Source organism: Cupressus sempervirens, chromosome 3 (genome assembly GCF_028749045.1).
Source record: "Cupressus sempervirens isolate cs-2001-9-10 chromosome 3, ASM2874904v1, whole genome shotgun sequence".
Taxonomy (NCBI): Eukaryota; Viridiplantae; Streptophyta; class Pinopsida; order Cupressales; family Cupressaceae; genus Cupressus; species Cupressus sempervirens.
The window spans coordinates 35,714,114-35,741,286 of record NC_143120.1 but is presented as its reverse complement, the minus strand read 5'-3'; the positions used below and the strand labels follow the sequence as shown (position 1 = coordinate 35,741,286).

Here is a 27,173-nt window from a genome sequence, read left to right as displayed (position 1 = left end):
ATCATTGAGCTCAGAGCACCCAAAAACCCCTATTTTCATTTAGATTTGTCCATTTTGGACATAATTGGAATTTGAGGCAAAATAATATTGCTTCCAAATTGGGCATGTTTCCTGGCAGCTTTTTTGCATGTTTTTTGATGTGGCAATTTTTTGAATTTTGGCATGCAAATCAAGAATTTTTGGCATAAAAATTGAAATTTTGGCATGTTTCCCAAGGTGGTAATTTTGTAATTTATGATGTAAAAATCAAGAACTTTTTTATCACAAATCGAGATTTTTACATGTTTCTCAAGGAATTGATTTTCTAAATTTGGCACACAAAATGAGATTTTGCACATTTCCTGAGGCGGTGATTTTGTGATTTTTGGCACACAAATAAAACCTTTTTGGCATGCAAATATAAATTTTTGGTCATGAAAGTCGATAATTTTGGGCATGCAAATTGAGATTTTTGGGTCTGCAAATCAAGATAGTTTTGATAGCAAATTGATATGCTTCCCAAGGCAATTTTTGCTACTAGTGTGCAAATTTTTGAGACATTTGGCATAGATCTCAATGTGGTACATTTTTTTGTCCTTTGAGCACTTTTATTTTACCTACATGTGGTTTTGTCTGTAACTTGCTCATTTGGACTCTGTTTTTTGCAAACAAGATATTGTCGGAAAGTTGATTCTGAGTCCATTGTGATGGTGCAATTTATTTCAATTTTTTATGTTGTCTAGCGGCCTATTTTTGGCTATCATAGTCAAAAGTTCTATTTAGCATTCTAAGAGATATATCTTGAGACATTCTATTTTCTAGATTTTGTTCCAGGCACACCCATTTAGTTTTTTTCTTTTTTTTTGCATTCTGGTGGATATTGTGGGTTTTCCAATTCCAGAGATTGATTTTGTCTATTTAGATGATTTTAATGGATTGTACTATCTCTTGTATTAGCCTTATGTCTCTTTTGATCTTGTTTGACATCCTTTTGTAGTATTTTTGCAAACACACTGAGCTAAAGAGCCACTCTATTGCATTATGGGATCTTGCACATCTTTGTATTCTTTTGTATTCGCACTACATTATAAAGTCCCTTGGGGGATTTCATGTTGGCTATATTCACCATCTTCCTTTTTCAAGTGAGTGTTCCTTCCATGACATTAACCTCATGATGTGTTGATGACACGTGTCATTATAGGTGTTTGTACTTCTTTTGCTCTCTCGTTGTTCTTGGTTCATTTTTGTGCAGGAGATATTGCATTTAGTTTTAGTGTTCATGTCTTACCTCTTAGCATTATGAGAGGGTTATGCTATTCTATTTTTTTCTTGGTTCGATGGAGTGAGGTATTTATTTAGTATTTGATCCTATGTACTAGGTGATTGCAATGGTTGGATACCTATGCATTTTGGTGAGATGGATCATTTACCATATAGACATTATTTCATTCCTATTTTTGGAGATCATAAAGATACTTTCCATCTTTGATTGATTAGCTATTTAGACTTAGTCTTCTCTACCTAGTCATTTTCTATACACTAGAGGTTCTTCAGATCAATAGTTTGGTAGTGTTTGCAACTTCATGCTCTAGTGGTGTTCTTCATGGTCATCTTTGGTTCATATCTTCTGGAACATTTTTTCCATCTCTTTTTGGAGTAGGTTTTTTCCCATGTGGTTTTCTCTATTTCTCCTCTTTACAGAGATTTGGTTGTCCTTGGGTACCTCATCAAGCCTTGTTGTCGGGACCCAATTTGCTTTCAGCAATAGTTTCTAGGCTTTTAGCTACTCCCTAAGTTTATCTCGAGGGGGGTTGTTAGAGTAATAACATATTGCATTATTAATTAAATCATTTTGATTTAATTACTAAGTCACTTATTATCTCTAGTTTACTTAAGCTACATTTTAGGCATATAATAATTCATTCTTTTATTAATAATTATCATGCAACCTAAGTTTTACCCTGTTAGAGTTTTTCTCTTCTTTTATAAGGATTGATCTCTTTGTAATTTATTAATTCACTTTTGATCATAGTAATTTCTCTTTTTTCTCATCAAGAATGTCTCATCTATGGATCTAGCAATTCCAGGCTCCATAGCTTTTGCTTCTCTCTTCTATGACAGGTGTTTGCATGCAGGTGATTCTTGGGAGCCATATGGTTGGTCTTTAATCAACTTCAACAAGTTCCATAGCCAACTACCATCTGAATAATATGAGGTACACTCAACTCCCTCATTGGATATTTAATGAATTCCCTAAATTACAATTCACACAAATAGTATTAACCAAAAAATAGTAAGTTGTGAAACTCATTCTTAGATGAGACACTATGATTATAAAATGGTTACAAATGTAATAGGTTGTAAGGATAAAAAGTTCTTCAAGATCTTGATAATTCAGAACTCCATTAGAAGATGATAGCAATATAAAAATTCACGAAAACATCAATCCAAAGATATTAGAATAGTACGTGAACTCTAAAGATACAATTCACAAAGTGTGTCCTTAAAAATCATGCTAAAAAATACTAATTTGCACAATTCTCATGAAACTAATCCAACTTATAATGATCCAAAGTCCAATAACTACCAAAATATCTTGAACATCAAGTATCGATGCATTTTTATGCTTACTATCAAAAAAAGATAACACTCTTTAATCTACCAACAAATAGAAAAAAACTAAAATGCCCTTTATTTCCTTTTATTCTCATCCCCCAAAATGCTTAACAACCCTCCTTAAATAGTTTTCAATGTCAAAGGGGTCTTCTTGAAAACCTAACCCCCTCGATAACTAACAAGAGTAGTTATAATAACCAAAAAAAGTTCTAATTTAAAAAAAGAAAGAACACATTTCTTATGAGCTTAAGATAACATAAAATAAACATAGAAAAGTTCCCTTCATGTGGGCAACTTGTTTCCTTCATCTTCATCCTTCTTCTCAACTCCAGTCACACCATGTGCTAATTTCCACCCACAATATGTGCCTTCAAACTCATGTAGTGCATTAGATCTAGATTCATCTAACTCAAAAGTATTATCTTCCACACCTTTGTATCCCATTTCATCCTAGTAATGTGTCTAGTATACTCTAGAAGGTGCTCTATGAAGAGGAGAAGCATAAAATTGATCTGGGAAACCTTTGTGGATTTGCAACTATGTGTTTGGCCAAATCTTTGGTGGCTTTCAAATTTTCTTCAAAGGACTTGACCAATAGGTCAATGTCAAGGATTCCTTCATCGAACTGAGCTATGCCCCTAGGAAAGATGACCTTCTTATCCTTGGCGAAGCCACTGTACATGTCCTTGATCTTTGTTTCAATGTTCTATGCCTAGTGATGATTGACCTATATATTGAAAATATCCAAATCATGTTTTTATTTATTACACACAAACTGCTAAGATGTATTTTCTTGAGGGGTTTCTCAGATAGGAATTTATCGATACCATATTTTTATACATCAGTGATATGCATAAATATGGTTGACCATTTACCTTGATTTGCTTCCCAAGCAGGAACTTACGTTTGAACCTCGCTCAGTAGAGCATTAATATCATTGAAAATGGTGGCACTTTTTTGGAGGAACTCTTCCCTTTTTCTTAATTACACCATCAATCTATTCATCTATGGCTATGGTCGAAGGTTTGCCTTGTTGGATCTAGTTCAACAATAGCTTGTTGTCTGGTGACGTAGGGTCAAAGTTCTGGGGAGCTTAAACCAAAGGTAGGACACCATAGACATCCAAAGAGTCAATATATTCATCCATTGTACTGATTACCTACTTCATCTCCCTTTTGTCTTTGGCATCATATTGAGACTAGGCTAACAAGTGTTGAGTTGATTCCTCTAGGCAATGTTCCTTAGTTTTCTTGTTGCCAAGACCAACCTTTGTAATCTCAAAATCTCCAAAACTTAGTCCCACAGAATTATCCTTAGGCTTCTACAGGGAGACTTTAGTTGTAGCCTTTCATGTTTTAGCATCAGTGATCAATTAGTCAATATTATTCATCCTCTCAGGCTTTAGAGTTTTAGCAGTATACTTTTTAGCCACATCCTTTATAGGAATTGAGACCAACAAAATGTTTATCTTCTTACTTATTGAATCAGTCAACCTATTAGGTAGAGATGAGAAAGGTTCAACTAACACCAGATCTTTTACTGACGTGCTTTTGCATTTATAACCTGAGAAGCATTATCCAAAGTGGTTTGAACCTATTGTTCAATGTTTATTGAACCTGTATCTTGCTCTTTATCTGCATCAAGATCTATTTGTCTTATCTTGAGATGTTTCAATATCAGTATACATTTTTAACCTATTCTTAGATCTTGTCCTTTGCACAACTGATTGAGTTTGAACGGGTTCAATAGTTGATATCTTCACACTCTTTTTTTCACCTATAGGGCCAACAGAATGGATAATGTTAACATGGAGAGAAGGGGAACTTTGTGGAACTACATCTTCAGATGTTGCTTGAGATATGTCCCTTTTCCTTTTATTTTGAATTCAGGCTTTAGTATATTAAATAACATTAGCAGTTCTCTACACTATATCATCCTTCTCTAGTTCAAGCTAGTCAATGGGAGGTAAGGGAGTTTCTCCCTAATTAAGAAACTCAACATCAACAATTTCTTAATGATCTTCTTGAACTCCTCTAGTATTCACTTTCAATTAGAAAGTAGATATCTATGTTAAGTGAATATGGAGTGATATTTCATTTGGATTTGTCTCTTAGTCATAAAGTGTTCCCAGTGATCTTCCAAGTGGGGTAAGTGTATGAAGTGATCCCAAGCCTCCAAAGCCTTCCTAAAAAACTTCTTTGTTATAAAAACTTGGAATAACTTCATAAGACTTAAAATCAAAGGCACAAAGATTAGTCCCAATAATTGATGGAATCCTTTAGGGTCTTGCATGAGATTTTGCCAATCCCCATAGGAAATAGATATCCCATTTGTTTTTAGGCAGGAACTTTTTTGCGATAACAACAAGCTAGTAGAAAATCTCCACTAACATGAAATAATCCAATGCAAACTTAGGTAGTCTAAAAGGTTATTCATCAAAACCACCTACCTTGAGATATGTGAACCTAGGGAATTGGGTAAATAAGATACCATAGACTTGGATTCATTGCAAGGATTTAGCTAATACCATTTGTTCTCCCATGCTTGCTAGTTCAAAATACATCTTACCCAGAAATACATCATGAACCTCTCTATAGTTAGCTAACACTTGGTTCTTTTGCAATGAAAGACAATAATTATATATGAGGATGGCATTGTCCTACGGTTAATAGGGCAGGGGGAAATGTATTGGGTACAAGCTAGAAAATAAATAAGGTAGGAAGACATGAAGAAATCATTTTTTATTGTTTGGGTCAAATTCAATTGTTCTTGTTGTGAATTGACTATGATTGTAGCCCAATCTAGGTATTTCTTTCCCTCCACTATAATATCAATAAAATGAAACATCCAATCTTCAAATAAAAATGCCTCTGGTGAGCCCCTAACCTTATGCAACATAAATACCAAGTCGTTATTAGAGGATTCATCAAACTTGGCATAAGACTAGGTTGGGGTGAACTCAACAAATTTGTTAGTGGGAAATTTTAAAATGGTTATTATCATGTTTCTGGTTCCTGAAAGCAAGACACTTCCATCGTTCTTCCTCATAGACCAGAACCTAAGATCATAATGATTAACACACTCCTAAACAATTTCAGGACTTATCACTGCTTGAGAAAAAGTTGTGGCTAACAATAAGCCACTATCCATGATTTTACACATGAATTTTGTTGGCTCCTAATTTGAAAGGGTTTGAAATACATTTTTGGAAGGTAGAAAATATCTAAGAGTTAGCTACAAACCATGAAAAAGTATATCCAATCAAACCAAAAGGACCAACTAACTAGACAATAAAATCTTCTACCCTTTAAATTTACAAGATCCGACCGAGTATACCCAGAATTAATCCATATTTTCTCTATCTATAAATTTTGAATATTGATCCTCATTAAAGAAGAAGTGAGCTTTAAATCTTTTAATTTAGAGACAACAAAAGAGACATAAGATAGCTAATATTTCCTCCCTAGTATTTCCAAAGTCAAGTATAGGCCAAAACTCTCAGATTTACAAAATAATATGAAATAAAAGTTTTAATTAAAATATTTTATCACTATGCACCCTTTCACATCCATTCAGAGTTCAATGTGACTAGTGCTTTATGCATTAGGTTCCAATTTACAAATCCATCTCCATATCCTATGATATATTTTGTTATCTTATAGGTGAAATCAATAAACTATTTAAATCTCATACTAATCATAATCTTTCTGTAAAACCCTATGATATTCTCACACCATATCAATAAATTACTTAACCCACTAGATCAATAGCAAAATGCAATATGACATACAATTCAAAAATGAATTACAACTGAAAATTCGAAAAAAAATTTTAAAAAAATTTGATGTAAAATTTAGAAGATCCAAGAACAACATAAGAAGAGATGAGATCTATATAGTATAACTCTTCTTGTCCTTAAATTTATATTATTTTTTCTTGAAAATTACACATAAATGTTCAGATATGTAACTCCAAAACCAAAAGACTTAAACAATAACTATGTATTTCCTTTAGTTCATTGACATAAAATTTAATACACAAAAGTTTGGATCAACTCAAAATGAAATTACTATCTTAAATCATAATTTGGACCCCTTTTCCAAGCCTTGGAAATCCTTTTATAGACAAGGACTGCAACAAGCTTTGGGATGGAAAGGAAAAGATACATGTCAAGCTACAATTAAATAATAAGTCTTGTAACACAAAAGAAAAAATAGTAGAATGGAAAATTGGAGGTAGTTTCAAAATTGAATAGATGGTAGCATGAGTGTTCAGGATCAGTTCTCTATTTGCACTATAGGCATATCCATAGCAGGTGAACCACAAAAAGTAAGATATCTTATTTTGATGGTTTTCCTTCCTCTATTGACTCTCCATAATCAGTTCCATTTTTGTTCTTCAACTATGCCTAGCTGGAAATACCTTAATCTCTGCAATGGTCTCCCAAATGGCGATTTTTTTTCTGTGTCTAGCCATGTGGCATCCCTAACTATATTTAGTTCATTCAAACTCTTGATCCACCCTAGTCCATAGTTGTATAGGGAGTTCTTCTCCCATCTCCTCGAAATCTGGGCTAATGTGATCAATTTATGTATATAATATCAAATGCATCAGTAAAGAGTATTGATGGACTTGAATTAGTGAATCAGTAATCCAATTATTAAAACATTTATCAACCTTCTTAATCCTTAAATATGTGAACAATATAATCAACAACCATAACAAGATACTCATACACAATAACACCATATATGTTAACTAGGGAAACCCTTGATCAAACGGAAAACCCCAATGGGGATGGCTTCCACAAAATAGTGTACTAATATAGAAGTTCCTTGTTAGAGAATGGACTCTGTTAGGAGCCAATGAAATACATTCAAAACATACTAGTCCTTGTTAGGAGATGTTGAATCCCTATTAAGAGTTGCTCCAACCCTGTTAGGAGTTGTAGAAGGCAGATGGACCTAGTGTCCAAACAACTTTAGGGGCAAGATCCCTAAACACACTATCCAATCAATCTCTATATTATTCCTTGTAGAATAATAGAAATATATCACTCCTCTATCCTCTAACCCTACTTATCCTCTTCTGAATTTGATACCAGATCACCAACTTTGCATCCAATAATCCCTTGGGTCGCTTACTCACATTTACTAAATACTTCACATATTACTTCACAAATTCCTACTCCATCAAAAGGAAAATATCCTTCCTTTATACCTTATCCTTAAAATAATTCCTTAAGTTGGCCTTGAGGCTTTCCCAATTAATTATAATAGGACATTATTAAAATATTACAAAACTTTACCTCTTTTCGTAATTACAAATCACTGTCGACTCACAATCTTTAGAACTCACATGTGCAACCTTAGACCTTGCACACTCACTGATGTCATCATCAGGCTATGTCACTGTCTAACCGCACATATCACAATTCTATCTCAGTTAAGAGATACAAATCAATCATTAGAAATCACTTATTAGGTACTTTGTTTGCTTACTGTCTTCTGTAAATCAAGCACATCTTTTGCATGTCTTTGACTCTCTATATGCGCACTTATACACACCATCAGGATAGAGTGTACAACACATTCTTAACTATGCTTGACCTCATCATCAATAAACAAATTGTACGACCTCGTTCTTTGTCTTCTATTTTGTCAATCGTCATAGAAATAATGTTATGTTGACATCAATGACAAACACAATAATAAATACAACATGTCAATCATGCTAACAATCTCCCAAGTGCTCTAGCAATGCTTAGGGTACTTCATCAAAGGAATACCATCAGCATCGATGCTAACAATCTCCCCTGTGGCATTAATGGAAACATAGATGAAAAACATCTAAATTCCAAGAATACCAAATCAAACTCTATTGTTGCTATTGTTGTTCTCTTCTTTTCTAATCCTCTTCATCAATCAAATCTAAAACTTAGTGGAATACTCTTCTATCTATTGTTTCTCATTCTTAGATCAAAACTACAAACTTGCTCACCTAGACCATCCACAAGGGATATTACACATTTGTCATGTTGGCATATGCCAACGCCCATGAACCAACAGTGTCACCTAGAGCATTGTGTTCTAATATGAATGGACAAAATCTAGACTTGTGTTAGATCGGCAACATAACCACAGTGACAACAAAAATATCAATTAAAAATACCAACAACTACTAACCTTAAAGGATTCTCCTTGTTAATATGTTAAAATCAACACCTCATGGTTGACCTGAAAGTTGCACTTATTGCATGACATTTCTAGTTGTTTCATATTCACTTGTCTGCTCTAGATCAATGCTAATACTCTATACTACAATTATTGTTCACAAACTTTGCACTTCACATCTACTACTATTTTTGCACATTAAACTTTCATTACCTTTATACTATTCTTGAGGTAGTGGAAAAACCTAAAACGTGTTTCCACAAGTCAACCTCAAATTCATTTCAAATCTTAAAAGCGAGAGATAATTCTTCGAACTTTATGTCTCCATGTCTGCCTCATCACAACTATCCTTATGTTTTATAGTTCAAAATCATAAAATGGATTGGGTTTACTAATTTTGAAGCATGCACTTTGTCAGTTCATTGTTCTTCACTCTGTGTCTTGTAGATCACATCAATTTTTCATCCTATTTGTATTTACGGTAGATTTTCCTTTAGATCTCTATCCAAATACCTTTGTAGATGATATCTCATAAGCAATGCATCACAATTCTACTTCCAAGCTACTACATACACAAATTACCAAAACTCTTTGCTTTACCCAATTCATCCACAACATCAAATTACCTATCTAATCAATCTAATTGTCAATATTCCTAATATGTCACTTGTAGATCAATTTGTTGGCAACGTAGTAATGATGATCCATCCAAACTAACACTTATGATCATCTTAATTATCATCATCATCATGCCAACATGATAATTGTAGGGTGGGTAGCTAGGGTCTCTATTGGCTCATCTATTAACCAGTTCACTAGTCGAGAACTATAATTCCACTCCCACCTAAATTCCCCTACAATTTATAGGTCAACTATAATAGTGGCCAAGCTATAGGTTCATTGTGATACACCTATGGATATACAAGTGACCAAATAGATAATATAATTTTTTCTTCCTCATGTGAGAACAAAATCCATGTTATCTTTCAAAAAATATGACTGGTCGACATGCCAACTCCCACAAAATGACAATAGTATGTACAAACTAATTAGCTAGTACAGTAATAAAATAAAAATATTATAAAAAATAATATCCAAACACTGATCTTAAGACTTCCAAAAGTTAGGTACCTTAATCTGAATACCCTTAGAATGATTATCCCAAGCCTATAGCATTTCACTAGACCACTTTGGATACCTAGGCTTTAGCAAGAGAAGAGGCGCAACTTACAAAAACAAAAAGTATATGTTAGGAAAATCTAAAAACAAAAATGAAGATGATGACAAGCTCATTGAGTTGTCCCTATCTACATTTACCACCATACTCAAAGACACATAAAAAAAATCTCTCTCTAGCTACTAATGCTCAATCATATGTACCACCAAATGATGTTCTAGTAGAAACTAATCATATTTCCAATACAATTCCCACTTCCTTTGTTCTTGTTGTCTTCCCAAGCTTGTCTATTGAACACAAGCCCTATGACAAGTTGACAATTAATTGAAGATGTTTTGGATTCCAATTGACATTGAAGATATCCCACTCACACCAATTCCTCCTTGAGACATAGCCAATAGAATAAAGAAGCGTGTGATAGTTTAGTCTATTATAAAAGTTCTTAGGCCTGCAACTATGGAGCCAAGATACAAGAGTAATCACTCCTTAGCAACAACTACCTCCAATGACCTAGTAGATACCTCACCTCCCAAGAGCTACCTATAACCATAGGATCTATCCACACACCTACTTGCCAATTTTCTTATTCAATTGTTGGTGTAATTAAATATTCACTCATTACACTTACTTAAGCTTACTTAGGATGATGCATTGCATAGTAGTTTGTGATTGAGACACTTAAGAGTTTGCACCACAATTAAACACATGGTGTAGGAGAATTCCACTCTAGGTGGTCATATTGTTATCTCATTCCACCTTTAGTGCACTTATCACATTATCATCCTCATCATTGCACATACATTATTGCATAATGGAGGATGATCCATCTTTGGTGGACATGTGATTCCACCTTGTGTGCGTTATAGCTTATCTTCTCCTTATTCATTGTCTCTTATCACCTCTCCTATATAAGGAGACCTATTATGTATATTTCAAATCAATCCATTGGATGTCAATTAAGTCCATTATCAATAATAGCATTCATGCATCTTCCTGCAATTGTCTTGACAATCTCTTGTGGAAGTTATCTTGGTCTTTCATTTGATCCTGGGGGTGTTGTAGAGTCACCTAAAACTCTAACATGGTATCAGAGCTCTCATGGTGTGAAGACTTCTTCTCAAGAAGTGCAATCTTGGCTTGACTCGTTGTTGGTGCAACATTTGGCAATTTGGACATCACAATTTGGAGGAGATTTCAGGAGTCTTATATTGAGACCTTCTATTACAGGTGAAAATTGGAGCTTGTTGGTGCAAGTTAGAGGTTAGCATCATATAAGGAGGTCCAAAAAGCCATAAATCAAATTTTGTTTCATCAAAATCAGACATTTGAGGCCAAATCTAGAGCCATTTAATTTTTGAAAGTGCGACGACAACGATTCAGAAAAAATAATTTAAGAGGTGATTTTCAAACAACGATATCTCCCTCATATGAATTCTTTTTTTAGAGCAATTTTTTTTTTGTTTTGGGGTAGAATTTCATAATCTACATAGTGGTGTAGGTGATTTTGGATCTCTGTCTTTGAATTTTTTTGAAAAGTGCAAATCTCATTTTTTGCAACTTTCAAGGCTCTATTTGGGCACATTCAATAACATTTTCAAGTGCAATTTTTTTTGGAAGTGCATATTTTTCCTCTACTTTCCAGATTTGTAATCAAATTTTAGTGATTTGGAGTGGACATATCACTTTCAGAAATAGGTCTTTTTTGGCTATATTTGCACTTCGTGAATACTTGGATTTCAATTTTTTTAATTGAATCAATAATTTGAAGGAGTTATCAATTGTTTCAGCCATCATTTGTTCATTATGGATTTTTCAAAATTTCCATTACTCACTCCATATAACTATCATGAATGGAAACAAGCATTTTCTAATTAGTTGATGAGTATTGGATAGGATTCTTGCATAGGATCTAGAACCAGCTATAGGTGTTGTAGAAAGAAGGAAATGGTTTGATAGAAGAGATAAAGCACTTGGCTCTCTTAGATCTACCATCTCTAATGATTTGTTATATCATATTGCATCCTGCACACATCCTCATGATGCCTAGACTACATTGGAAGGAATCTTTGGTAAACCTAATAGAATAAGAAAATTCAAATTGGAGAATGAGCTTATAGAAGTCCATGTGATTTTGACAATAATCAAGACTTTTTCTCCAAGTTCAATTCCATTATATTGGAACTTTCTAATTGTGGTATTACTAAAGATGATGAGCAATTGATATTATCTATTCTTTCCAAGCTAGGTCCTGAATATTCAATCTTTGTTTCCACATTCTATGCTACTATGGATGCTCTTGGTAGTGCATACAAAATGCCTTCTCTTGATGAATTTGCAACTCAACTCACAAGAGAACAGGAAAAGTTAGCACACATGGGTCAATTGAAGCTTTCAAAGCATCAAGCATTGGTTGCAAATGACTCCTCTCCAAAAGCTCCAAAAGGAAATGGAAACAAACAACACAAGGATCCTACGCAACATGACAAAGTTGATGACTCTCCTTCACAACATAATATTGAATCCAAGTCCTCTTCAAGAGAGGAAACATTTAGAAGAAAGAGAGATAAATGTACTTATTGCAAAAAATTGGGACATGATGAGCATAAATGTTTCCATAAGAAGATTGATGAGCTTATTCGCATTCTTCAAAAGAACAATAACCAGTTGCCGCCTCATCAATGTCTTCTCCTTCATCTCAATATCAGGCAATTGCTACATCTACATCATCATCTAGAGGCAAAGGACAAGCACTCATTGCTTCCACACATCCTAAGTAAGGTAAATGGCTTCTTGATTCAAGTGCATCACATCATATGGCATCTTCTATGGATATGTATTCTTCTATTGAGCCTTGTACTTCTCCACATATATTGATGGATAATAATACATACATGAAAGTTTGTGGGAAAAGTTCTATTCCTATGAGAGAGGGTACATTTAATAATGTTCTTTGTGTACCATCCTTATATCCTTTCCATTTATCAAATTACTCATGGGGCACAAGGTAAAATTGGTGTGTTAAAACTCCTAATTATGTCTATATTAGGGACATGGGGACTAGAGATGTCATAGCTATGAGAGTTGTTGATCATACATCACGCTTGTATTATTTTGCATATTTTGTTGATAATGATGATGATATTCAAGATGTACCTAACCCTTTATCAAGGGTAAATAATTCATGTGAGAAGAACATTAGACACTTGAATCATTTAGTTCTTGAGACAAGTGCTGAACTTCTTACTCCTCCACCTCCTACTTCTTCAAACATGAGTTCTACTATTCAGCGAGACGATCTTTATGCTTCATATCTTGCAGTGTGGGATGAATTCCTGAATGATCTTTCAGATGAGTCTCATAATGCGGATTTGGTTAATACATTTGAGGAGGTTTCTCTTCAAGATACTTCTTCAGGTTTCTCTTCAAGATACTTCTTCACCTTCTTTGGAGATTGGATTTCCCAACTCTTCATGTTCTCTTGATTTTTCACATCTCATAGGTCAACTTGATGGTGTGACAAAATCTTTGAGCTTTGAGACACCTATTCAGTCTTTAGAGATGCATACACGGAGACCTTCTTCCTCCTTCCTCACTTTTTACATGGAGTGGCTTCTTCATGATGTGATGTATTTATCTCTTCCTAAGGAGAGATGTTTCTTGTAAGCATTGGATTATATTTTTCTTTCAAGTACTCTTCATATATATTGGAGCTTCTTCATTATGGTGGGGGGGATATCATGTCTCCTTATTTACTTCCTATGGGGGGATCATTCTTTGTGTATACATGATGTATGCAATTTTTTGGGTTCTTGAGTACTTCATCCATCCATGCATCTTGTTTTCATCTCTCTTTTTGGAGAAAGGTTTTTCCCATGAGGTTTTCTCTCTTTCTCCACTTTACGAGAGATTACATTTCATGTATTGCATTGCATATTGTACATGGTACCTAAAATGACCTAGTAGCTGGGCCTCATCTTGCATTGTGAGTTTAAGTGCATTCCCCTAAGTTGCACTTAAGGGAGGGTGTTGGTGTAATTAAATATTCACTAACTACACTTAGTTAAGCTTACTTAGGATAATGCATTACATAGTAATTTGTGATTGAGACACTTAGGAGTTTGTACCACAATTAAACAACATGGTGTAGGAGAATTCCACTCTAGGTGGTCATAGTTGTTATCTCATTCCACCTTTAGTGCACTTATCACATTATCATCCTCATCATTGCACATACTTTATTGCATAATGGAGGATGATCCACCTTTGGTGGACATGTGATTTCACCTTGTGTGGATGATAGCTTATCTTCTCCTTATCATTGTCTCTTATCGCCTCTCCTATATAAGAAGGCTTATTATGCACATTTCAAATCAATCCATTGGATGCCAATCAAGTCCATTATCAATAATAGCATTCTTGCATCTTCATGCAATTGTCTTGCCAATCTCTTGTGGAAGTTATCTTGGTCTTTCATTTGATCATGGGGGTGTTGTAGAGTCACCTAAAACTCTAACAAAAATGAACAGTCTAGCAACCTGAAAGGAACTACGATTGAAATTTATAAATAAGATGAAAAGAATATTTAAGTACAATCCAAAAGTATATAAAGAATTTGGACCTAGTAGTCACTATCATACAAGTAAGACTGGTTTTATCGAGCTCATTCTCTTTTAGTTTGGCTAAAGGCCCAACACCTCTTGGCATCTGTGGAGGGAGAATGCAAGAGAGAACTTAACCACATATTCTCATCCAAGGGATTATGAACTTCACATCCCTAAGATGATTACACAATGGCACCCTATTAGGCCTACAATCAAAGGAAGGAATGGTGAGATGATTAAAACTTTATTTGAGATGGACGTCACATTTAGAGGCATGTTCTTTATGTTTTAGTGCTAAATAGTTTCCAATGTTCAGCTTACACATTAAATGGATGTAGTAGTAAAGATCTCACAAAAGGTACAAGCTAAGGCAGGTGAACTTCCACACAAAAAAAATTGAAAGCAACTTATCCAGCAGTTACAATTGACCAAAGTTGAAAAGAAAAAGGCAGTAACTGAAGCAGAACTAAGGAAGAAAGATTGCCCATTAGCAGAGAAAGACAAGATCACTCAAACTAAACGCCAATTGATAAAAGCCACACAAATGGTGAAGGGTATGAAAGGGAATTGTTAGTGGCTTGTCATCTCAAGCTATGCGAGGAGGTTTATAGACTATACTAAATCAGCAATTTGACATCCACTCCTTCAGAGTGCCCAGCTCCACGGGTATCTCACCCACTTTCTCAGCAATTTCAATACTGGTTTTGCTGTGTTGATTTAGCTCCCAGTTTTGTTTATTACTCGACTAAAAGAGGACATTCTTTTTAAGGTATTGATGTAGTACATAGATTATCAGATTAATTGCATTATGATTGGAAAGTTAGTTCCCTTCAGTTGACCATTGCAGACATTTTTAAGTTCTCAACAACTATAGACCATTATATATATTTCTCATTGTACACATGGTTGGGACCATATGCATGACATTTTGTGTCTATTGTGAAAGCTCACAAATGAGTGGAAAGACATCTTAATGATCTTATTGTTGTAAATTACTAATAGCATCTATATGTATTACTTGACTTCCCTGATACTCATTCCAGTAGCATTGGTAACAATTATTATAACAATCTGAAATCTTAATATTTATTTCTGCTGTTCCACATGTAACACATCTAAGTTACAATTTTAAATTCCCTACATCTTATGAAGATCTACATCTCTAAAACACACAGCACAGAAGGATTCTCAGAAGAAAGCTAGAAGAAGAAAAATCACACAATCTTCCCCAAACACTGGAGGAAAAAAAATCTCTTTTATATTGAATCAAGATATAAATATAATCAACTAATGGAAAAAGGAGTGATAATTTCTCAAGATTGGACAAGGTCGTCGAATACTCGAGAAAGTTAATTCTTAAATATTAAAAAAGTGGATAGAATGCTTGGACTCTTGTACACGTTTATGAATTAGTGACACTGACTTCATTTCCTCCAGAATTTTTGGTCACATTCCAGCAATACAAAAATAAACTATAAGGATGATATTCAACTGATTAATATTTAAATGCATGCAGGAGACAATTGAGCGTATTTCCATTGATACAATATCTAGCAGATTCAATCTAGCTAGTTGGCATTTCTTATGAGAGAACTTTTTCTCTTTTCAGATTTCCTTTTCATCCCACTTGTGAACCGCACTAGTAGTGACTTTTAATTGGCTGTAATACTTCATTAATGTCTCTTTTTCTTCATTAGATGTATGTGCAGAAACCTGCAATACGATAAATAAGCTTCATAAGTTGAATCACAAAGAACTAGAAAGGCATCAAAAGTTCTAGTCTGTCGGGATTTAGAATAACATCTCAAGAACAAAAAATTCTACATCAGCAGAAAAAAATCTGTTATTCATTTTCTTTGTACTATTGTTTCAGATTTTCCAGATAGATTTCCACTCATGCCATAGAATGAATTGTAAAAAAAACACTTAAATGCAGTATCATTTACGAGCCATTTCATGACAACTGGATAAATATTTTTAAAATTCTTCAGTTCAATTAGCCAATTTTCAAATAAAATTTATATAAACTTGTCAAAATTGCCAATATTTACATGTATCGGTAGTAATTATGCCCACAATAAATATGCTTTCCTTTTTTAAGCTACAAAAAGTGGCCTCCCAAAATTTTTCATTTTTCAAAAGGTTTTCCCATGAGACACACTGCAATGAAGTTCATAAATGACCAAAAATTAGTCACTGGAACTGCGAACACATAACAGGTCCACAAAATTAATCTCTATCCCAGACTATAATTTTTGGTTATTTGTAGCGTCTATCTGTTTCCTTAGAGAATAATGCCACACTATGTATGGTGCCTTTTGACATTTTAGATAGGATAAAATCTGTCGATTATAATATCTGTTTACTGCGATATAAATGAAATCAGTACCTATTTGAATATTTTAGAACCCCAAGAATGAAGTCCATACCTACATGCTCCTATGGAAATTCTGAAAGGAGGTGATGACTAGTACAACCCATTTATTTGGCTCTTTCCTTTAGCACGTTGACAAATTTGCAGCTCTGCACCATGTTTTTTAACATTTGTAGCTGTTCTTGGTCAAAATAATTTTCACTTAGTCATGCCAAAATTTGTCCATTAGAAAGTTTTAAGCTAGGCTTCCACCATGTTTCTCACTTATTATATTTTCCCTCATAGATCCTCAAGGTGTACACAAACAGCATCCCTTAAACAAAAATCCATCCTGAATGAAAACTCTAATCATGATGTCATATTTTTGTCTATTGAGCTCTTGCATAAAGTCAATGCCTCCTTGGAATTTAAATCATTTTTATAGAACTGCATACAATCAAAGCCAACAACCTCTATTCTTATTTCATTCTGCAAGAAGCATCTTCTACTTAATGCATCAGCTACCTAGTTTGACGTAAAACTTGTATGGTTCAAAACAAATAAATAACATTGATGGAATTTGATTAATTACAGGTGTCTCTCATTGAAATTAACATGCCTATTTATGTACACTAATGCCTTATGATTCATGCAATAAGAGTATGCAATGCAATAACACAACTCTGAGCTGAGTTACATCAAAAAAGACCTTGACACTATATGCATCTAATAAAAGCATATAATCTCTTTCTATACTTTTGACATGATACTTTAAATTTTCTTTTTGTACATTTCTATCGCAATTTGTATTCCAAGCCCCAATAAATCTAACCAAAAAAGGCATCCAATAAGTACACTAATGGTAGAGACTCAGAGATAATCTATGACCTAGCAAATTGTTTACATGATGACCATCACCAAACTCATTAAAGGTGAGGCACAACCTTATGGCAGATGGAGCTATATGTAAGGATTATAGCTATTGGGTATTTGTTTTTGCTCAAAACATCTACCTCAGAATATGTGTATTTGGATCTCATCATCATCATCAGCCACTGTCTATTTCACTTTAAAATTGCACTACAATGAACAGGTTCATTGACAACTATTTATACTAGGTAGAACTTAACCTCCATGAAGTACAAGAATTTATACCCCCTGTGATTCTAAATTTTGTGAAGGATGACTTACAAATCCATTTCATTTATGTCAATGCTTGCCTAGAGACAGCCTCCCTAAGTTGCTGTAAAATGAAAGAGAAGGTGAGAATGAAGATATTTGGGGGTATTATTATATACCCTATTAACCTTGAATAGACACCAAGATATCTGAATCCTCGCTTTAAAAGAAAAAGTGCTATTGAATTATTTGCGATTTTTTAAAACATAGTAGTTCTAAAACATTTTTTTTTTATTAATACACTAACAATCATAACTTTATCTTTGACCATTTGAATTTCAAGAATATATTTATTGCAAAAAATTATTGTGATCTTTCAAACAATGTCAAAATAAAATGACAACTTTTCATTAATCAAATGTTTTTTAACAATAAAGGTTAGGTTAAATATTGTAAAAAATAAAAACTGAAAAGAAGCACAGGGAACTATTTATGACAGGATAAAGAGATATAAGTTGGGTTCAAACACTATGCTATTGAGATAATTGATAACCAATAAATTAGTTATTATTATTTAACTGCGTATTAGACAGAGTAAAGCTAGAAAAAGAAAAAAGCAAGCACATTTCCTAAACATAAAGTGTTATGTTCGGACCTGTAGTGTTGTGGTTTAAATGCTTCATTGGTGAAGCGGCCACCAAGGTTCAAACCCCTACTGGGCCATTATGCTTGCAGGCCTTGTGTCTTCAATAGGCCATTGAGCTCGCAGGTTTAAACAAGTAGAGTGACGATTAGACCCATTTGTGCCTGAACGGTTCATAGCTCCAGGTCTAAAACATTTCACATGGGGCCAAAGGGTATTTTGTGCCAATGTCATTGGTCATGCTAAAAATTTTATAAGGCATTAATTAATTTTTTGATAAAAAATTGTGAAGTTGGAACAAGGAGAAGACATGCGGCATCGTTGTGGACTAACTAGTTCTCATTTGTTTGTGACTTTTTTCATCATTACTAGTTGAGAACCAAAAATAGATTGTAGAATTTGAACCCTGCCAGTCGAGTCCTTAAGCCCAAACTTGTGGTATGTCTATGGCAAGTCTGAGCAAGTTCTGCACCACGGATTGTGGGGTCCTTGTGGGTTTGCAAATTCACAGACACACAAGGACATTGCAAGAAATAAGAAGACAAGAATACACAAATATATCTTGTGGAAACCCTTTGGGTACAAACCACTGTAGCACGTAATAAAGTAATGTTGTGATTAGAACTAGTTAATCCTTGTTGGATTGAGTAGTTAGGAAGCGAGGGGATGTGTCAATTGGTGAATGCATGCATCGATGTAGAAGGGCAAGGCTGGCTCTGAATCCCATGAAATGCAGATTCATGGTTCCACAAGGCAGACTTCTTGGTCATATATGCAATGAAGGGCTCAAAACATATCCGGACAAGATTAAGGTTATTTTGGACATGGAAGCCCCAACGGATGTTACCCATGTCAAGTCCTTTTTGGGGCATGTGGGGTACTACCGGAGGTTCATAAAAGGATTTGTTTAAGTGTCTTTACCTTTGGTAAAACTAAACTGAAAAGGAAAATGATTTGGCTGGTAGAAAGAGTAAGAGGAGGCCTTCTAAGAACTAAAGAGGAGATTAGTAGGGGCTCTAATTCTCATATACCCTGACTCGAACAAAAAGTTCCATGTCCATGTGGACACGTCTAATTATGCAATAGGCGCCACTTTGGCACAAACTAGGAAGGAAGGATTGGACCATCCAGTGTACTTTGCAAGAAAGTTGCTATCAAAAGCGGAGCAAAACTATAACACCACTAAAAGGGAAGCTTTAGGTATGGTCTATGCAATGCAAAAATTTAGACATTAGTTATTAGCTACTCCTTTCACATTCTTTGTTGATCATCAAACACTTATATATTTGTTGAATATGCTTGTGATTCAAGGGAGAGTGAATAGGTGGCTAATTTTGCTGCAAGAATTTACTTTTAAGATCATACTTTGGCCAAGGAAAAGTCATGTAATTGCAAATCAGTTGTCAAGAATTAAGTCAGGGGAAGCCTTTGGAGGTAGAGTGAATGACGATTTCCCTAATGCCCAATTATTGCAAATTGCCATACTACCTCAATGGTACGAAGGGATCATGCAGTACTTGTTAATTGCTTCCTTTCCGAGGGAAATTCTAGTAGCAGAGAGGAGAAAAATGGCACTCAAGAGCTTCCAGGTTGTTGAGGAAGTATTGTATAAGATGGGTCCGATGAGGTATTAAGGAGATATGTCACAGAAGAAGAAATTACAAGGGTTCCAAGGGAAGTCCATGAAGGGCTAGCAGGAGACCATATGGGACTTGATGCTACAATTCGAAAAGTATTATTAGTAGGACTATGGTAGAGCACACTGTATGAAAATGCGCGAGAATGGGTCTTGAGCTGTGATACATGCCAAAAAGTAGGCAAACCCCTCAAAAGAGATTTCATGCCCCAATTTCCATCACAGCCACAAGAATTGTTTGAACATTGGGGGTTGGACTTTGTAGGGCCCTTGCCTACTAGCAGTAACCATAGATGCAAATACATAGTGGTGACAATAGACTATCTTACAAAATGGGCAGAAATGCAAGTGCTCCCGGACAACAACTCTCAGTACAGCCAAATTTCTCTATGACCATATAGTAACAAGATTCGGTATACCACTGTAGTTGATGAGTAACAAAGGGGTGCATTTTGTTAATCAGGCAATCAAAACTATGACATGTGAATACATAATAATCCATTCATTTTCCAGTCCGTACTATCCAAGGGGAAATGGGCAAGCAAAATCTACAATTAAAATATTGGTGACAATTTGTACAAGACATGTGGACTTGAAAAAGAAAATTGAGAGGAAAGACTTCTAGTAGTGGTATGGGCATACAGGACCACCTATAAGGCCACCACTAGGCAAACCCCCTTTCACCTTATGTACGGATAAGAAGTCATAATGCCAATGGAATATACAGTACCTAGCCTACAAATAGCAGTTGAGCATAGGTTGGGGGATGTGGAGAGTTTAAAGGAAATAATTTATACTCTGATAAAGATGGATGAAAAAAGGACACTAGCACAATGGGTGATTTAGGTAGCACAAGAGAGGAGGAAATTATGGCATGATAAGCAGTTAAAAAAAAAGGAATTTTACACATGGATAGTTGGTACTTAACTATAATGGAAAAAATGAAATAAAGTCGGGTAAGTTTAAAATTTGGTGGTTGGGACCATACAAAGTAAGAGAGGTAAGGGAAAATGGAGCTATAAAATTGTCAACATTAGACAATAAGCCTTTAAAAGACAATAAGCCTTTAAAATTATAACCAAAGAAAGGAAACCCATTCTATATGCCATTTGGACATAATAGGAGAAAACAATAATAAGGAAATAGAGGGAAAGAGAAAAGATGGCATAAAACCAAAACTAATGTCCACGTACCTAATAAAAGACTCATACACAACAGAAGAGTTCGAAAGACTTCTGATTCGAGGGTGCAAGTACAAAGAAGGGGAGTTGTGGACAATTGGTGTACAACTGGGAAAGCAACACTAGGCGTATGGCTTGGGAAGGAGCTAATTGAGAGTGGAGAGATAGCCAGGGTACGCGTAAAGAGGAGGGATGTACGAGGATGTCTTAGTGGCAACATACCTTATAAATTAGGTGTACGGGTTCCAAAAAGAGATAGTTGACATACAAAGTGGGAAGTAGGGAAGAAGGAAGTACAAGAGGCTGTTATTTTTCTAGGATCGCTGCAAATGTACCAATAATGTCATTGTATTGATTCTTTTCCAAATGCAACTTGAAGGCTTATTTAATATGAGAGGAAGAGACATGTTTCTATGGTTAATCATCATTAGTTAGCATATTAATTATATCAGTAATATAAATAACCATATTATTATGTAATATGTATAACAACATATATATAAAATATATTATATACTATAATATATATAGTATATACAATAATATATATGTATTATATAATACAATAATATATATTATTTAACATGGATAAGTATATATAGGAAATGATGATTTACCAATAACAATAATGTATATCAAATCAAATCAATCCGACTGAAGCTACAACTTTAACACTCCCTTTTAGCTAGGGAGGATTTGTAGAACACATTATGCCCTCAAGTATATGAAGAGATATCATCTCAATATGATATTCAGTTCATTATAAGGCTAAGTTTCTCAACACTCTCTCTTTAGCATAAAGAATTAAAGAAATTGTAATACAAGATTTGAACACCACTTTAAGTGTGGTCTATGATTGATTTTCATAGTGTCTGGCAAAATCTAGCCTGAAGAACTATGATGAGTTGGTTATCAAGGTGTCCGGCAAAATCCGGCCCGAAGAACCATGATAACAAGTCTACCATTTATAAGATTGTCACCTTACAATGGTTACAATCTATTTATATATGTCAATGAAAGATCGTCACCTCTCATTACATAACATATGTGAAATAGTAACCACCACGAACCAAGTCAGAGGGTGGTACAAAGGCTTTCACCTTAATTCTATCTCAAAGAGAAGAATACAACAAAATAAATTTTACTTAGAAGTTCTCCTCATAGAGAAGATATCATTTACAAAGGATTGCATCTCAAAATTCTCCCTCTGAACATCGATCCTGGGAAGTTAGGTCCTCTAGTTACTTCCTCAGAAGCTCTCTTCACCCAAGCATGCCCGTCGAACTCACTCTGAATCTAATATCAATCTTTTGATTTTCTAGTGATAAGTCAATACTTCCTCATGATGCACTCAAGAGTAGGCCTATCAAAATCATGCAGTCACACACATGTATTTCTAGACTCCCTCTAAGTATCAATCTTCTAAGCTCCTGCATTGCTTTGAAGAAGTGTCATACCCCCTCTTAATGTAGAAGAATACTCATAATCAAATCATCAAAGATGTTTGCTTCAAGAACTTCATCTTATCCAGCCTTATCATTAGATGACTAATGAATTCTAGATCACAACTTTTTTGAAACTACTATCATAAGATTGTGTTTTGCACAATATGTCTATTGGACCATTCTTCTTTTCCTGCAAGATCATTACTACACATAAAGGAAAATAACTCTTATAGCATATATAAAATTACAAATAAGAGAGAGACTACAATGAGTAGATAAATGTAATACTCAAGGATAAAAATACTTATCTGCACATCAACATCCTTGAAACTGATTTCTCCAATGAGGGTCCATTTGGGAATGAAACATTGGGTAATAATTCATCCCCCCACAATGTGAAATTCCCACATCATTTTATAGAGTTTTCAATCAATATCAAGTCTAATGAGAGACTATCATCCATGAATGATATCAACTTCTATCTCTAACTTCTTCTTTCTAACTATTAATATTCTTTCTCGTTTGGTCCTTTAGTCCAATGAAGATCCAAACATTCATTAAGCTTATTAATAGAGGCAAATGAGTATTGACATAGGTTCCAAATCAACACCCACTCAAAAAAATCGGGGTAGATCATTTTTTTTTAATAGTTCTCTATATTCTAGCCATAACATAACCAAAAGTAATTCCTGGGACAAACTCCGTCTAGAAAGTCTCACAAGGGATTTGGGATTAAATCACACAATGATATGCATGACACCAAAATTTTACATGAAGCCAAAACTTCATCTGATTTTGATATGATCGAAGTCTTTAATGATCATTTGATTCATTTCCAGATGTCCTCTATCCACTCTTATAAATGCATGTGTCAGACTTCCTCTGGACAGCAATTTGATACCAATAATCTTTTTCCTGCAAGAATAGTCTTGGACAAAAAGATCAAGGCAACTAGCTCTTATAGTACATGAAAAATATAAATAAGAATGTTAACATTAATTAGGATGTTAGTAATTTATCTCATGCTTATTACTAACAACAACATAAATGATTATAACATTACTCTTTATTTCATATTTTCAATAATAATCATTTAAACAAATAAGATACGATAAAAAATATTAATTAAAATATAATAATACTGGCATTTTACCATTTAAAATTCCATGATGGATCACTTCATATTAAACTTGGTACACTTAATCATCGTTGAGTTAGCAATGGGTCCCTCACTGCATGCATGTATAATTCATCGAAGAGGGGTCTTCTTTGTATCCTTAAATTCCACTGCGGTGTTATTTTGTTGGCTCTAGGTGAAACTAACCTTGACATTAAGACCTACAAACAGATCCTAAAGAAGAAAAAAATCGATTTTATGTCCACAAGGAGAGAGGAGCTAATTTTCTTGGGCAGAAATAACCCCAAACGTTTTTGGAAAGAACTCCAACCAAGGAGGAAGCAAACTGAAAATAATATTACTGCCACCCAATGGTTTGATTATGCTAAGAAACTTTATGAACAAGAGGGTGGAGTGGGACAGCCACCTTTGGTCAATGATACCACAAATATTTTTACTGTGCAAGAGATAGAGACAGGGATTAAGAAGTTGGGTGGAGGCAAAGCAAAAGACCTTGTTGCGCTTCAAGCTGAATATTTGAAGTGGGGTATGAAAACTCTTGCACCGCACATCACTGAAATCTTCAACAAAATCTGCCAGGAAGGGTTTCCGAAAGATTGGACAATCAGCCTTGCAATACCACTTTTTAAGAGTGGTGATGTTAACAATCCCTCCAACTACAGGACTATAATGATCAATCCCCTCTTTGCTAAACTTTTTGGCAGTATGATAGAAACTAGGATCAGCAAATGGGCAGAAGAAAATCATAAACGTGCTAAAGGGCAAGCTGGTTTTAGGCCAAAGCACTCGACAGTGGATCACTGTGTCACTCTAAGACACATTATTGAAAAAGAGTGGGAGAAAAAAGAAGAGGTTTTTTGTTGCTTTGTTGACTTCAAAAAGGCTTTTGATACCGTTCCGAGAGACAAGCTTTGGTTGAGGATGGAAGAATTGGGGATTCCTAGGCATCTCAGAGCTGCTGCTCATAGAATGTACGAAGAGGTGAAAGTCGAAATCAGAACTTCAGATGGCATTTCAGAATGTTTTAGGAGCGATATCGGGGTCAAACAGGGCTGCCCTTTATCCCCTACTTTATTTGGTTTATATATTGACAAACTGGAAGAGTGGTTAAACACGCAAGAGCGTGAAGGCATTCAGCTAGGGGAATTTGTTATAAAGCTACTCCTATATGCGGACGATCTCATTTTAATTGCCAAATCTGCTTGTGGTTTGCAAGACCATCTATCTTCTCTTGAGCGCCTTTGTAGAATGGTGGGGATGCAAGTCAATATCAGCAAAACCAAGGTTATGATTTTCTCCAATAATAAAAAACAGCATCAACATGAATTTTATTACAATGGAAGTGTTCTCGAAGAAGTTGCGGAATATAAATACCTTGGCATCGATTTCAACAAAAAACTAAGCTGGTCTAGCTGCAGGTATAAAAGGACATTAGGTGGATGGAAGGCTTTCTACGCTCTTCAGAATAGGTGCCGTGAAGCGGAGTTGTGGGATTGAAAAACTATTCAAACCTTGTTTGGTCTTCTTGTGCTGCCAGTTGTTCTTTATGGGTGTGAATTATGGGCCAGCAGCACTACTATAGCACAATGGAAACAAATCGAAGGAATCCAAAAGCGCTTGATTACAAGCAAGTTTAAAATTAAAAGCACTGTTCCATATGACATCATGCTAAGTGAAATGGGGGCTGCGCCTATTGAGGCACTTGCTATGGTTCGCCTTTTAAGCTATCTAAAAAGAATCGAAAAAATGGAAGAGGATAGATGGCCGAAAGTTGTCTTTAGTGACACACTATGTAAGCGAAAAAGGACATGGATGCAACAAAACATCAAGTGGATGAGTAAATGGAATATTCATTTCAATATGTGCCCCACAAGTAATAAAGAAATAAAGGTCTTTGTTATGGAGAAATTCTACAAGAGAAATTGGGGAAGCGAGATTGGGAGGAAGAAACTATATTATATAAATGAGTTCAACCCCACTTGTGATCAACTCGAAAAAGTGTACATAGGAGCCAACATTTCTTGGAGAGCTAAAATTCTTATTGCTCAGCTGAGAACCAACTCTCACCAACTTCGTTGTGAGACCGGGCGTTGGAAGAGGCCAAAGGAGGCTTGGGAAGAGAGAATTTGCAGATTTTGCAATTCTGGGAAAGTGGAAACTGAATAGCACTTTATTCTAGAATGTGAAGCCTACAAGGATAGCAGGGATAAGTTTGCGGATACTATATGTGACAGTTCTTGGCATAACCTGTTCAACGAAGAGTACATTGAGCAATTGGGGGGGCTCATCATTAGTCTACACAAGAGGCGAACAGCGCTACTTAAGTCTGCTTGAGTTGTCTTGCTGTCCCATAGGCTATTTTTGGCCTCGTGGACGTTAAAATTTTATCTATCTATCTATCTATCAAGACTTTCCACTTCCAAAGGATGTTTGGACATTTTCACTTTCCATGTCTTAAAAAAATTATATATCTTCCCTTATTTATATTACTAGTCAATCCCAATATCTAACATTGATCCACGTGTTTTGTCCATAACTGTTCTTCCTGTTTGGATATAAAATTCTTATTGAATAAATGTATCTTGAATTATGTGATCGACCCCTTTTATATTTGGATGTGATTAGTAGCATGCGCAATGTATGCACTGCGTATGTACTTTATCAGCAGTTTTCATTGTATTAGGTCGATATGTGGATGCCATGTGAATTTTTGGGGAGTAGTCTTAGTGAATTTGCCTCCCCTTGTATTGCTCGTTAAAAGTCTAGGCTTTTGTTAAAGATATTGAAATCATACTCTATAAAATACAGGCCCACAAATAATAATAATCAAAACATTTGACATTCTCTTAAATATATATCTCATGTTTGTAGCTGCTATATCTCATGTATGTAGCCACCGGAAATAATTTTATTGATGTCTTAATGCATTTGCAAGGTTGAGAGAATTTGGAAATCTTTCAAAGGAATGACTATTATTTTTTCGCTAGTTTTCGTGACACCTAGGATTTTAATCTGCCAATGAAAGTAATGCAGGCTCCTCTTATTTGTTTACTTGCCGATTTAATGGTGTCACCATTCCTTATCATGTGCTCTCCCTTTCTGACTTTGTTGG

The 27,173-nt window shown here is 34.9% G+C and overlaps 1 protein-coding gene across 3 annotated transcripts in view; it reads right to left on the bottom strand.

The window, feature by feature from the left end:
* Positions 1-15,786: 15,786 nt before the first annotated feature.
* Positions 15,787-27,173, bottom strand: part of LOC149564648 (ARM repeat superfamily protein) — a 311,869-nt gene continuing 300,482 nt past the window's right edge. For all 3 annotated transcript variants that reach the window (XM_089818208.1, XM_089818211.1, XM_089818209.1), the window contains one exon: positions 15,787-16,259. In XM_089818208.1, the coding sequence (XP_089674334.1) occupies positions 16,152-16,259 (108 nt within the window). In that variant the 3' untranslated portion in view covers positions 15,787-16,151. The remainder of the gene's footprint in view (positions 16,260-27,173) is intronic.